Genomic DNA, 13,904 nt, shown 5'->3' with positions numbered 1-13,904 from the left:
TATATAAATAAATTTATATATATATTTATTTATATTTCATTTATAATAGAAGAAATTTCTTTTTATCATAATTTAGTTAATTGTATATATTTTTATACTACAAAGTATAAGTTTTTATAAGTTACTTATATATATATTAAACTATGTCATTTTTTAGAGTAAAAGCACAAGAAGAATGAAACAGTTAAATTTAAATGAAATAACTAAGCCTTTAACAAAAGAAGACTCTGATAACCTTGTAATATCTGCTGTTGAAAGAATTTTGAAAGCTGAAAGTATGTATAATAAAATTGTTTATAAATAATTCTATATAAATATTGAAATAATTTCTGACTAATCTGTTCTATATTTGAAAAAGATTTTTAAAATTAAACATGATTAATTCTGAATTACAAAGTCTGTTATCAATTGAAAACTGAACTTATTTGTCATGGCAAAATTAATGGAAATTCTGAATATTTGAATATATGACAAATTATTAAATAGTAAAATAAATTCTAGTTTTCATATAATACTAGTTACTGCATAAAATTTAATTTAATTTCTTATTTTAAATTAAAACAATCAATATAACTGTTTAAATGTTTGTTATGCCATGATATTTGCATTGTGTAACAATTAACATTAATTTAAAGTAATTTGAAATGTTGAAGGAGAAGCCATGTTTTAAAAAAATGCCTTTATTAGAACTTTTTAATAAACTGAAATTAATGACTGAATGACTATAAATAGTGAATATAATGTAGTTATATTTGAAATTCTTTTAATTAACAAAGAAAAAATACATTGAATGGCCTTTTTATTAAGTTATATAATGATACTCCAAGAATTTTTTATATTTGCTTATTACAAATTTCCATTTATTTGAAGTATAAATGTCAGAAATAAATCATGAGAGAGAAACATGAACAAATGCTTTATTTTTTTTATAAAACAAAAAATTCAAATCACAATTTAACAAAACACAAAAACATATAGCTTAACCTTTTCCATAGCATTCAGTATTCTCTTCTTTGAGTCATTCTAAAGCAGACAATTCTCTTTGAACTAAAACAAAATTAGTGTGCATCACTCTTAGACAGTTTCTCAACTTCTGTTGATCATTTTTTTTAAAAAAATCTAAAATTTCTTACATGTTTTATAAATAAAATTGTGCAAGTACAAAAAATGGAAAAGCATATGAAAGTATACTTAGTTATTATGTTTGTTATTATTTAATATAATTAGTTGGATTATAGGATATGTTTTTATTTAAGTTTATATTAATTTATTTTTAGGAAGTGCTGCATTGGGTGGTATATCTCAGGTAATGTGAAAATTACATGTTAATATTAAATCTTAATATGTAAATATTTTAAAAACATATTTATTAAAATTTTTCATGGTGATTTGTTCTCTGAAAAATTTTTTTTGATAGGCAACTGTGTCTCAAGGTCTTGCAACTCTTAAGGCTTTAGTTGAACGCCGTCCTCCTAGACAGCAGCATTTTCTTGAAACAATATTACAATTATCTTTAAATGAAAAAATGGAAGTAAGAAATCAAGCAGTCCATGTCACTAAAGAACTACATGAAAGAGGCCAACTTAGAACACACATTGAGGTTATTATCTTTTAATGTTATGTTTCAATTCTTCAAATGAACTTTATTCATGTAATTTCTCAATTTATCTCTTAAGGAATTTGCTTTGAAAAGTTTAAAGTATCTTCTTAATAATTCACCACCAGCAGTACTTGTTTCTGATAGATCAAGACCATGTAAGTAATGAATATTTCTTAACTCTATAATAAACTACACATAAAGCAATATATCAATTGTGTAGTAACAAAATATTTTCTATATATAAAAGAATTATTAAGAAATGCAACAGATCATAATCAGTTGTTGTTATTTATTCTATTTTGCTTCTGGTCTGTTAGCTAAAACAAACTCAAATTTTTTATTATTGTTGTTATTATTTTATGTTATTAAATCATAACGAGAATTTATATTTGATTTTAATATGATTTTGTTTTATTTTAGTATCAGGGACATGGACAGAAGAATATACAAAAGTTTGTCTTCATTTATATTTAACTCTGCTTCCAATCAATCACAAATTAATTCATGAGTATGTATCATATTAACTAAAACTAAAATTTTAAAAATTTTATTAATCTTTAAAAAATTTTCTGCTTTTAGTTTAGCTTCAGTATATGTTGGAACTGTTGCAAGTATTAAAAGAACAATCCTCAGAGCTCTGGAAAATCCAGTATGTAAATATATCAATATATATGTTATGTTGTTTGTGATTTATTACAAGATTATACAATTTCAAAATTATGTGAAGTAAGATGCATAAGAAGTAAGATAATATGATGGCTGATTGGTGAATAAGGTTTCCATTTTTGAAGTGCTGGCACACACAACAAGTTACAGTAAGATCCCACTTAACGCAGGGGTTGCGTTCCTGGATGACAAAGTGCTAAGCGAAACAGCGTTAAACGAGACCATTTTAGCATAGAGTAAATAGGGATAGGGAAACACGCGACCAAAAATTTAAAAAAATTTTACTTTAAGTTATTTTTATATTAATTTGTATAATAATATATGTTAAATAACACATAAATGTAGGCACACAGAAATGTATAATAATATATTAATTAGCTCATTTTTTGTGACAAAGGTATTGACTATTCTGAAAAAAATTTTTTTTTTGCAATAAAGTCGTGAAGTTTCATTTGTCATTTTTTCTCTTTTTAAGCAAATGTTGGTAGCAGAAGATCGCATCCAAAATGCCTCGTTTTGCTTTTGCACTCCTTTCAAAATCTAGATCATTCACTACAATTTGATCAACAATTTTGGTTATTGTTACCAAACTTTTACTAAGGAAATCTGTAGAGAAATTTTTTGGGTTCTTCATTTTCAGAATCACTGTTTTCCAGTTCTACATGGATTCCTTATTTTGCCAGTTCTTGAAGTCATCATTGGTAAGGCTCTTACCAGAAACCTGCAGTAACTCCTCAATATCCTGCTCGTCTGCATCTCCAAGTCCTGCTGTATCGATTAGATTGACAAATGATACAGTAATAGGCTCTTCTTGATGAGAATTCTTGAATACCTTCAGCCATAACTTCCTCCACATTCCATTCATGCATTTATCAGTTAATTCTTGCCAAGCCAAGTTGATATTTCCTGTGGCATCTATGATGATATATTTTTTCCAAAATTGCACAAAACAAACATAGATTTAAGGGAAGTACAGCACTATGACGAATAGCCACCTTTTGCTGATTGATTCGTGTTTGGGAATAATTGTATTATATACGAATCAATGAAATACAGTGTTAATTTGAATCAGCATAAATTTTGAGTGTTCTTTTTAGGCGTCAAGCAGACCGCGTTATATTGAATCAGCATTATGCGAGGCAGCGTTAAACGGGGTCTTACTGTATGTCTAATTGAGGACACTAGTGGATGAAGTGTTGTTACAAAATGAGCAAAATATCACTTAATAGAAATTTAATACCTAAATCCTAACATCTCATACCTCCTTTGCCCAGTTAATTTAGGAGTGTGTACTTATACTGCTGTAAGAAATTTTGCTTTAATTCAAATTAGTCAAAAGTGGATATAACTTGTTTTGTGTGCCAGTGCTTCATTTATAAAATTAGTCTGTTCAATCTTGTTTATTAGGGATTGATGCTATTAAATTTTGGTGGTTAAAGGTCACAGGAGTGGGAAGATAATGGGGATCATGTGTATCTCCAGTAGGGTCGGACTTAATGACGATTTTACTCATTATTAGCATTTACAGTTTTTTATAAAACGCGTCTCTACCCTTAACGTTAAGCTTTTTGCCACTTATAATAGTTAAAAATTATAAATTATAAATAAAAAGTTTTTTAATAAAATATGATAACAGATGGCACCACCAAAATTTTAAATGTTGCCAGGAAAGTTGTGCAACTCATTGCTGGTTTATTTTTCAATAGTCACTATCAAATAAGAAAGAGAAGTTAAGAAAATTCAGAGAATCAGTTTTATAAAATTTACCAATATTGATACATGTCATATAGTTTCTATAGAACTTCTATAGAACATGTAAAATATGGAGTTATGAATAAGCATGCTAATGCAAAAACCTATGTAGGTGTTAGCACTTTGTCCATATAAAATCACCAGTATGCCAAGTCTCAAATCAATTAGTGCATTCAAATCAATGATGTGCAAGTGAACAGCAAGTGCTTCCAGTTTGCAAGTGTCTAAGGATCTATCTAAAAATTCTTGTGGAAGACTGAGTTGCACAGTTGCATCTGTCCAGAAATGATACATGCTCTTCTGACATTGCAACCAGATATGCTGGAAAAAAAGAGTTTTTCTCATTACTGATTTATAAGTTGCACTACAAAGCTCAGCTTATCAGTGATGAGAATAAGAATGTTCTGTTGAAATCATTATCTTATCATATCAACCAATGATGAGCTCAACAAACATGTGACACACTCCTCACAACTGAAAGCTGTTATGTGTATCGATTGAACTGAGTCAGTTTTATTCACCAAACATTAAAAGAGCAAAATGAATAATTAGAAATATTCAAGTGATACATGTTATTAATCATCAATTAATAGCAATTTATTTAACGTTGTTTGCTTGCCTTCCCCTCAATATCAACTTCAACAAAATAAAGCATAATTGAAGTAAGAAATTCTAGTAATTTAAACTATTATACTGCAAGGTGTTATTTCCTTGCAGTATAATAGTTCCATTAAAATTATTGTCATTCTACATTAGGGCTTTAATTTATAATTATGATTGATGATGATTGCATGTTATCAGCCACATATAGAGATGAAGGTGGAAAAGACAGCTTAAAAATACTTATTTAGCTGAAGCTTGTGATAATATGTGAAACTGATTACAATAAGCAAAATTTCATAAATGTGTTGGCACATGCTTTCTGATAGCATTAGACAATTTATTACAATAAATAGATTCTAAATTATTTACAAAATACATTCCTTCAAATTTTAACATATTTTTATGGGTCATATTATGCATGTATTTTTTACATATTATCCAGGAATGCAATTTTCATATAAATTAGCCAAATCATATAAAATAGCCAAATCAATACAATCAAACTATTGTTTTTAAATTTAAAATCATTACATTATTAATGATCTAAATATAAAATTTAGACCATTAATATTTATTAATAGAAATTTTGAGTATATTGTTTTCAGTAGATGTTAATATGTCGAAACAATTTTTAAAAGATTATTAAAATAATTTTTCTAATTCATTTTTATTATTGCAGTGAGCAATCAACAAAGAGTTAATCTTAAGAAGCATAATCAATCTGAAAGTCATTGATAAATTGTCAAAATATATTGTTATAATTTGGATAATTAAACACACTGATAAATTTCAACAGTTTTGAATAGTTTGTCAAAAATAATTATTTTTATATGTTGGTAATTTATTTCTATAGGTAAAAGGAATGGGAATGGCATCACCTGAATTATTACTATTGGTAGAAAATTGTCCAAAAGGTGCAGAGACACTTGTAACAAGAATTATTCATATTTTGACAGATAAAGGTATTTATTAAAAAATTAGATTTATTTTGTGTAAAATTATTCAAATTTTAAAAATATTTTACTAATTAATTTTTCAGCTCCTCCATCAGCAGAATTAGTTGCTAGAGTTAGAGATTTATATCATAAACGTGTACCTGATGTAAGATTCTTAATACCTGTATTAAATGGTCTTACAAAAGTAAGTATTAAAAAGCCAAATATAAGTATGATTTTAACAAGGTTTCTTGATGCAATAATGCATTTAGAATTTTTATTATTTATAACTGATGGCACAATTTTAACTAAAAACACAAAATATGTTAACAACATTAGAATCTATATATAATCATTAATAAATGTCTATAATATAAAAATTATGAAAAATTTGATATTGCATTATTATTTTTTCTTTTTTCTACAGAAAGAAGTAATAGCTGTTCTGCCAAAATTAATAAAATTGAATCCAATTGTGGTGAAGGAAGTTTTCAATCGATTACTTGGTAGTCACAGTAAGTATGATTTAATAAAATTATAATATTAAATAGCAAGCTAATAATAATTTGTTTTAAATCATAGCTGAATCTGGAACAAGCTACACAAGTCCTCTGAGACCAGATGAATTGCTTATTGCTTTACATAATATTGATCCATCAAAATGTGATATGAAAACAATTATAAAAGGTAAAGAAAGCTATAAATTTATAGTAGTCTGTTTATAGTTTTTAACATTTTACATAAATACATTTTTGAAACAATATTTTGTTTGATGATTACATTACCAGCAAAACCCATCCCAAGTTTACTTAGCAATCTCCGAATTCCATAGTTTAGGTAAAGTACAAAATGAAACTGCTTTTTGGACTTTGAATAAAAGAAATGTAGGCAAACCTAGTTGTGACAACAGTGTGAGAAATTACAAGTCTGAATATGTCTGTATAAGACATAGTAGTGTATTTTCAAAGTCAAATGTTGTTTACAGGTTAAAGTTTTCAGATTTGGCAATATTCAAGTTAGATAGTTCATGAATTTTTCAAATAACAAAGAAATAATAGAATAAAATATTACTGATTCGACATTTTTTGTGTTTTAAACAAGATTTTAATAGTTAATCTTCAAAAAGCTATTGTAATCCTGTGTTGTTGATATTTTATTATATTGATATTTGAATCTAATTCCTTAAAAGTAATAAATTTAAGCCTTATTTAATGATTTTGGTTAAATTATGTTTTAAAAACAAATTGATAAAAATGCAAAATAAATTATGAATGTTCATGTTCTTATAGAATTTACATTGTCAGTATATCTATGTTGACTGATTCCAATTAATACAATGATTTTGTCTAAGGTTCTCATGGCTTAGCTAGGTTTGCATACATTATTTTTAGTCAAAGTCCAAACAGCAGTTTCATTTTGTGCTTTTCCTAAATTGTTGCAATAATCTGTAAATAATAACCTAAGCAAATAGCTAAGTTAAGTTCATTGACAATACATTTTGCTGATAACAATTAGAATTATATATCTATAGGAATGATTTTATAGCCTAACATAATCTCTCACTTTGTTTTATATTGATGATATACTCTAAGTTTATAGTCTTCCAAATTTCCTTGAATAGAATTTAATATCAAATATAATTTCATTAATTTTTCTCATTAATAAATATTTGTAACAATATTATAGTTTAATTTAAGTAATTTTCAAGATAATGTTGATTTATTTGGTGATCAGATACTGTAGTTGATATCCACTTTCTCTGCAAACCCATACTGATAAATGGGATTATTAGTTTCTTTTACCCTTATATACTAAAATAAATTTTTATAAATACTTTTTGTAATTTTTCATTATCTGCCAAATAATGAATTTCTAGTATTAATTGAAATCTTTAACAAATATTTGTTAACATGATTCTTGTTGTAAAATAAAAACATATCTTTTAAATAATTCTATAACAAAAATATAGAAAACAAAAAGCTTAATATATATATTTATTCCTATTGCTATTTTTATAGCTACTTCGTTGTGCTTTGCTGAAAAGCATGTTTATACACAGGAAGTATTAGCAGTAGTTATGAAACAGTTGATGGAACAAAATCCATTGCCAACTCTTCTAATGAGAACAGTTATCCAATCATTGTCACACTATCCCAGACTGATTGGTTTTGTTATGAATATTTTACAAAGATTAATTTTAAAACAGGTAAATAATTTTGAAAACATTAGGATTTTTAAATTTTTTCCATGAATATATAATGAATATTTGGTGATTAATTCTGTGTTTAAAATATATAATTAATCTTTTCAGTTTTATATTCTGAACGATTTTATTTATAATATAAAATAAAATTATATCTAAATAAGAAACATGTTTTGTATAGTATGTATTGCTTTTAATTCATATTATATTGTTATTTAATTTAATGCAGTCTATAATTATGGGGGAGTAATTTAGATAACATAAATGCCATTGATAATGCAATGTGTCCACATTTTGAAAAATCAGGAAGGTTGCCCCAGTGATAGTAATTTGAGAAGCAAGTTTTATGCTTCTTTTTACTGTAATCCAGGCTGTAAATTTTTTTCCAGGTTATTTACAGAAGTATGTATATGCACTCTTATTTATCATTGATTCTGTTTTTAGGGATTAAAGAGTTTAATGCTGATATTTAATAATTAGTGGTTTAATAATAAACTGAATCCTGATTTTGCTGGATGATGAGATTTGGTGCCTGTAAATTGTACATGTTAGTCTACTGTAAATTGTGCTTCAAATCTTTAAACTTAGCCTATCTCCCCATATTATTATGGTTTTTCATGCCAAGAGGTAAAAACATGAAAAATTTGACTAGTAAATGTTCAGTCAAATTTTTTGATAAAGCACATCTAAGCAGTATTCTATATTTCCATTGCCATCAACCAGCTCACATATAAAAGAAAACATCTTTAACATCCAGCTTTATTTCTACTTCAGTTCCAGTGAAGTATAGTGATTGTGATAGAAATGATTCTGTGTTTTGGAAAATATTTCTTGATAGCAAAATTGCACAGAACTTCAAGGGAAAAGTAAATCATTTTATATAATAAACCATGGACTAGCTCCTTATTTCAGAGATTGTTTGAAGACTGACTTGAAGAACTGCAATGACTGTGGTGGTATGTTTTCATGAACCTCTAAGCAAAGTTGTTCAGTGTTGTCAAATGGACATGGTGGCATGCTTTTAGGATGTCAACTAGCAAAGAGGTTTTCTTTGGGCATTCAACTATTAATCATCTGTTGAGCAGCTTCACTAGAGGTCTGTCACTTCCTTTAAAAAAACATGTAAGTTGACATTAGGACCATCCATTTTCAGCAGATGGTTTTAATGTGAATCTTAGGTTTCTAAGGAAATTTGGAAACAGATTGAAAATTAATAACTCAGATGGCAAGTCATTTCTTGATATTGAAGTCTGCAGCCTATGTACAGTTAATGGAGCCATGAAGACAGGCCATCTGATGGCAAATTTGGATGTTTATTACTTTTTAAGAGCAATATACAGTCTCTTCAAAAATAGTCTAGCACGGGGGTGGCCAACCTTTTGCATACCATGTGCCAATTTTTTGACAGACGAGTTCAAATGCGCCATATAACTCGAACACTTTTTATACAGTCTTACGTTCAATGTTAGAGGTTGATAAATAGAGATAAGAATAAATCTGCTTCACTTAGGAAAGAAAAGGGAATAACTTAATCACGCAGTTGAATTAATTAATTTATGACAGTTTATTGAAGCACCAATTTACAATAGTCAACAATGATCTCCTGTACAAGAGAGTGATTGCTTCATGATGGTGCTATTGCTGCCAAAGTCTCGTTTGGTGAAGATTACTCTGCACCACAATTATTGGCACTGAGAACGAGATCAGCTTGGAATAACTTTAATCACAATAAATGTTTTCAGCCATTTACACGCCTGTAAACTGGGCGTTTACAGGCGTTTACCGATCAGAAATAAAGATCGCAAGACTCAAAATACATGCATACATTGTAATTTACTATGTGGAGAACACTCATTTTATCTGCAAAATAGACCGTAACGAATTGTGCAACAAATGAACTTGCCAAGACAGACTATAAAAAATTTATTTTTCTATATAATATTCTTAATCGCAAAAAAGCCAAATCTGACAATTTTGCTTAGAACTAACTGAAGCGCCACTTGTAATCGTCCAATGCGCCACGTTTGGTGCATCCGCCATGTTTTGGCCACCCCTGGTCTAGCATGTCAAGCTAAGAAAACAGAAATTAATTTTTCCTTTCAAATTTACCTCTGTGAGGTGGCTTGAAAATGATTTTTTTTGTTTGTGTTTTATTGAATCACTGAAAATATGTGATTGTGTTGAGAAGTTTGTTAAAGGATGTTTTATACCAAATGACAAAATCTTCAATATCTTAAAAAAGCTGAGGGACCCACTTCTGAAAGAAAAACTAGCTACTTTTAAAGTGTGAAGCCCTCTTGAGATTTTAAAGTCAAATTGCTTTTAGTGTTTTTCTTGTTGACAGCATTTCAAGTAGTTGCAAGGAATCTCATGGTCAGATTTGCTCAGGTGCCAATCATTGCAGATTTTCTATAGTTTCTACAGAAGCCATGTGTAAATTAGACTAATGAATAATCCTGTAAAAACTATGGAACAATCTTTTATGTTCTTGAATAAGTGCTAATGTAACAAGCAGCAATAAGTTGTATAGGTGTTAGTTAACACTTAGCATAGAATTGCTAGTATTTCAAGTCTAAAATTAATCAGCATGTTCATATAATTGACCTGGAATGAGCAGACTTTTGGTATTTCCAGTTTACAAGCAACTAAGGATCTATCTAAAAATTCCTGTGCATGGCCAAATGGTGTGTTCAAAAATGACTGCCACTCACATTAGAAAAGCCAAGCAAAAAGATTATATAGTGTGTGCAAGATTTAGACAAATGACAGATTCTGTCACACAAATTTTATTCTGTTGAATGATGTTGAAGATCAACCATAAACTTGCAACAGAGACAATGATACCATAAGCCCTAATCACCATCATATATATATATATGATGGTGATAAGGGCTTATGGTACAGGGCTTAGGATTCCTAGTCAATTTCTTCTAGTTTGGTACCTTCCACAACAAGCAATCTAATGATAATATATAGGTACTTTGAAACCATGCTAGTAGTTATTAGTAGTAATATATAGTTCAAATTTTACATTGGCATTTTTCCCCCACTATCTTGCATGTTTCTCTTCCACAGCAGATAGTATGCACATTCCTTATATAAGTGACAGTTCTCTCTTTAACACTGGCAGAAATTTAATTATTTTGTCCAGAGGTTTAAGATTCCATATTTATTTAAATTAAATCTAGACTTTTTCAATTTTACTTAATAATTCTTCTAGATAGGCTAACTAATTTTCAAAATTTAATTATTAATTGAAATAACATTAGTTTGTTCAATTCTATAACAACTATAAAACCTGCATTTTTAGATATCAAATCCAACTCTAATCTATCAATATTTAAATACTGTTTAATGGATTATTAAAAGAATAATTTCAATAATTTAAGTAATTTGGAATACTTTTTATTTAGGTTTGGAAACAGAAAAAAGTTTGGGAAGGTTTTATTAAATGTTGCCAAAGAACAAAACCTCAATCATTCCAAGTATTATTACAATTACCTCCAGCACAATTGACTAATGTATTTGAAGTGAGTCCAGATCTGAGAGAACCATTACAACAACATATTAGTTCATTTACTGAACATCAGGTAAAAAATAAAATTTAATTATAATGAAAATAGATAATTTCTAGCTATTGTAATCTATAATGAAATTTGTAATTTTTCAGAGAGCTCATATACCACAAGCAGTATTAGATTTAGTCATTGGAGATAGTAATGTAGAGAAAGAAAACCAGGTCAAAATTATTTTAAATTTGCTTTTCTTTAAATTAAATTATGTGAAATTTAATAACTCGAGGTAAATTTTATATTTAGCTTTTGGAAGATATTTCACAAGAAGAGCTCCCAGCACACATTAAAAATGAAGAATGCCTGGAATCATTATCTCAGGGGCAAGAACAAGCTGTGCCCTTTGAAGAGGGCATTGAATGACTAGAATATTAAATTATATGAACTTGTACATATTTACTGTAAACATATGATTGTATGTTTTGATTATACTTAACATAATTAAGTTCTTTTCACGTCAAAACTTAATATTAAAAATTGAAAATAAATTTTTTATTATTACAATTATTTGTTGAATTGTTCTTCAGAACAATCCTGCTCATTTTGCCTGCCATGTTTCATAAGTAGTGCAATGGCATTTTATTTTAAGTGCTGTAGCAGGAGGGCACTTGGCAAGAATTGGCACCTCTACTCTGACCTGTGAACAATAAAATTCAAACTTTGTTTTTTCATATTAATTTATTTTATTAATACTATAATATATATTAATGTGTAGTAGTAGTTACTCAGCACACCACATTACAGCCATGACCATTGCTGCTTATTGATATTATTTATTTTTTGAACTTCATTAAAGGAATAAGAATAGTTCCTTTGACTAATGAGTTACCAATCATATAGAAAATGGGAGATAATTTTGATTGTGACAGCTGTCTTGCAGAACACAGGGAAGTGAGATTCATAGAATACAGGATAATTAACAGATATTCTCAAAATTCAGTCAAATAAATAAGTTGGAAATAGAGTAAGTAATTTATTCTTTTTAAAATCTCAAACTTTTTTCCAGCAATTTTATTTTGTAAAAGAATTCCAAATTATCTCAATCACTCTTAGCATGCACGGATACATTCATGTTTGTAAAAATTTCAACATCATGAAGAGATCATATGAATAAACTGAAACTTACATGAAATGATTAGAATATCAGAGTTATAGTGCATGCATGGGCTGAGAAGTACTCTCTGAATGGTCATGTTAGCATTAGCCATATAAATAGAGTGCATTAGTGGAAGGTTGGAAGTAGTGTATTATTGTCTGCCACTGGTAAACGTTTCATGAGAAGTCATTATGTCTTATCGAGAACAAAGGGGACCATATGAGCAGGTTACAGAGTGCAAATGATTAGCCTGCATGAAGAGGGATTTTCCTATCACAAAACTGCAGCTCATGGAGCATAATGCTACAATAGTTATGCGAGTGTGGAAGCAGTGAGTTGAAGAGTATCAGACAAGTCGCAAATCTGCCAGTGGATGATGAAATGTTACATCAGCATGGGCTGACAGACACCTCATCTGCATGACAATTGCAGATCATACAGCTTCATTTCAACAGTTGGCACAATATTGGAGCATTGTCTGTGTCCACAGTTTGCCAACATTTCCTATGCCATGCATTGTGTGCAAGCCATTCCTTTGTGCAGGATTCCCAACACAAAACCATTTATTTATTTAACCCTTAACTAGTTTCGTAAATTTTACAATCATAACTGGTATCATGGGGGCTGCGCAGCCACCAAGCAAAATTTACCTTTAGAGAGCAAGTTTAACAATGTGACAGTTCAAAAGCGCATAAATGCTAAATGGAACCCTTCTTTAGTATAATCAACTTTTATTTATTTATATAATTTTCTTTACTTAATTATTACAAGAGATCACAAAATTGTTACAACTTTTGGTGTATGCTTTTTTTTAACAATACAAAAATCTACCCTATTGTAAGTTTTTACCAAAGATACTTTTTTTTTCTTATTCTTAAGAAAATAATCTTATAAAAAAGTATCTCTTATAGCCTCTAACTATCATTTGTTAAAAAACCACAGGTAGAGGAGAAGGTGGTATTATGGAACCCCAATTATATTTTAGTGAATTGTATCAAAGTATCATAACTACACCCACATTTTTTGTGCGAAAAGTACTGGTAACTAGTAAACTAAATGTTCTTAATTGGATTTTTCGCTAGTGTATCTATAAGTATGGTTTTTGATGGCTTTTGTACAAAATATCCGAAAGTAGGCTTAGAGAAAATCAGGTGGTAATATGGAACCTTACTGTATATTTTCAAAAAATGCTTTAATGTAGCCAAAACCAAATAGGAAAGGACAAAAAATGTTAAATAATTACAAAATTAATTACTCCATTGTATTTTATCGCAAAAATGCTTTTATAATAGAAAAATATGACCTTCATCAACAATATATATTCCAGCAGTTCTTTTTCGATATTTTCAGGAAGAATTGACTTTCTACCTAGTGTCTTTTTCCCAAATTGCTCCGGATGAATGTCTGATTGCAAAGAGAGAGTTCGGAGGAGTTGAGTTCCATATTACTGTAAAAGCACCAATGGGGTCCGTATTTC

The 13,904-nt window shown here is 28.6% G+C and overlaps 1 protein-coding gene across 1 annotated transcript in view; it reads left to right on the top strand.

Annotated features, from left to right (window-relative positions):
* LOC111621924 (symplekin-like) overlaps positions 1-11,835 on the top strand; it is a 75,840-nt gene extending 64,005 nt beyond the window's left edge. The window contains exons 19-32 of the mRNA XM_023364175.1: positions 158-275; positions 1,278-1,306; positions 1,418-1,600; positions 1,677-1,755; positions 2,021-2,108; positions 2,180-2,249; positions 5,475-5,583; positions 5,661-5,761; positions 5,984-6,071; positions 6,139-6,243; positions 7,575-7,762; positions 11,173-11,349; positions 11,430-11,498; positions 11,578-11,835. Coding sequence (XP_023219943.1) covers positions 158-275; positions 1,278-1,306; positions 1,418-1,600; positions 1,677-1,755; positions 2,021-2,108; positions 2,180-2,249; positions 5,475-5,583; positions 5,661-5,761; positions 5,984-6,071; positions 6,139-6,243; positions 7,575-7,762; positions 11,173-11,349; positions 11,430-11,498; positions 11,578-11,694 — 1,521 coding nt within the window. The 3' untranslated portion in view covers positions 11,695-11,835. The remainder of the gene's footprint in view (positions 1-157; positions 276-1,277; positions 1,307-1,417; positions 1,601-1,676; positions 1,756-2,020; positions 2,109-2,179; positions 2,250-5,474; positions 5,584-5,660; positions 5,762-5,983; positions 6,072-6,138; positions 6,244-7,574; positions 7,763-11,172; positions 11,350-11,429; positions 11,499-11,577) is intronic.
* The last annotated feature ends 2,069 nt before the right edge of the window (positions 11,836-13,904 follow it).

Source organism: Centruroides sculpturatus, unplaced genomic scaffold, assembly GCF_000671375.1.
Source record: "Centruroides sculpturatus isolate CEXI.00-Female unplaced genomic scaffold, Cexi_2.0 scaffold31, whole genome shotgun sequence".
Classification (NCBI taxonomy): Eukaryota; Metazoa; Arthropoda; class Arachnida; order Scorpiones; family Buthidae; genus Centruroides; species Centruroides sculpturatus.
This window is presented reverse-complemented; position numbering and strand designations above follow the sequence as displayed.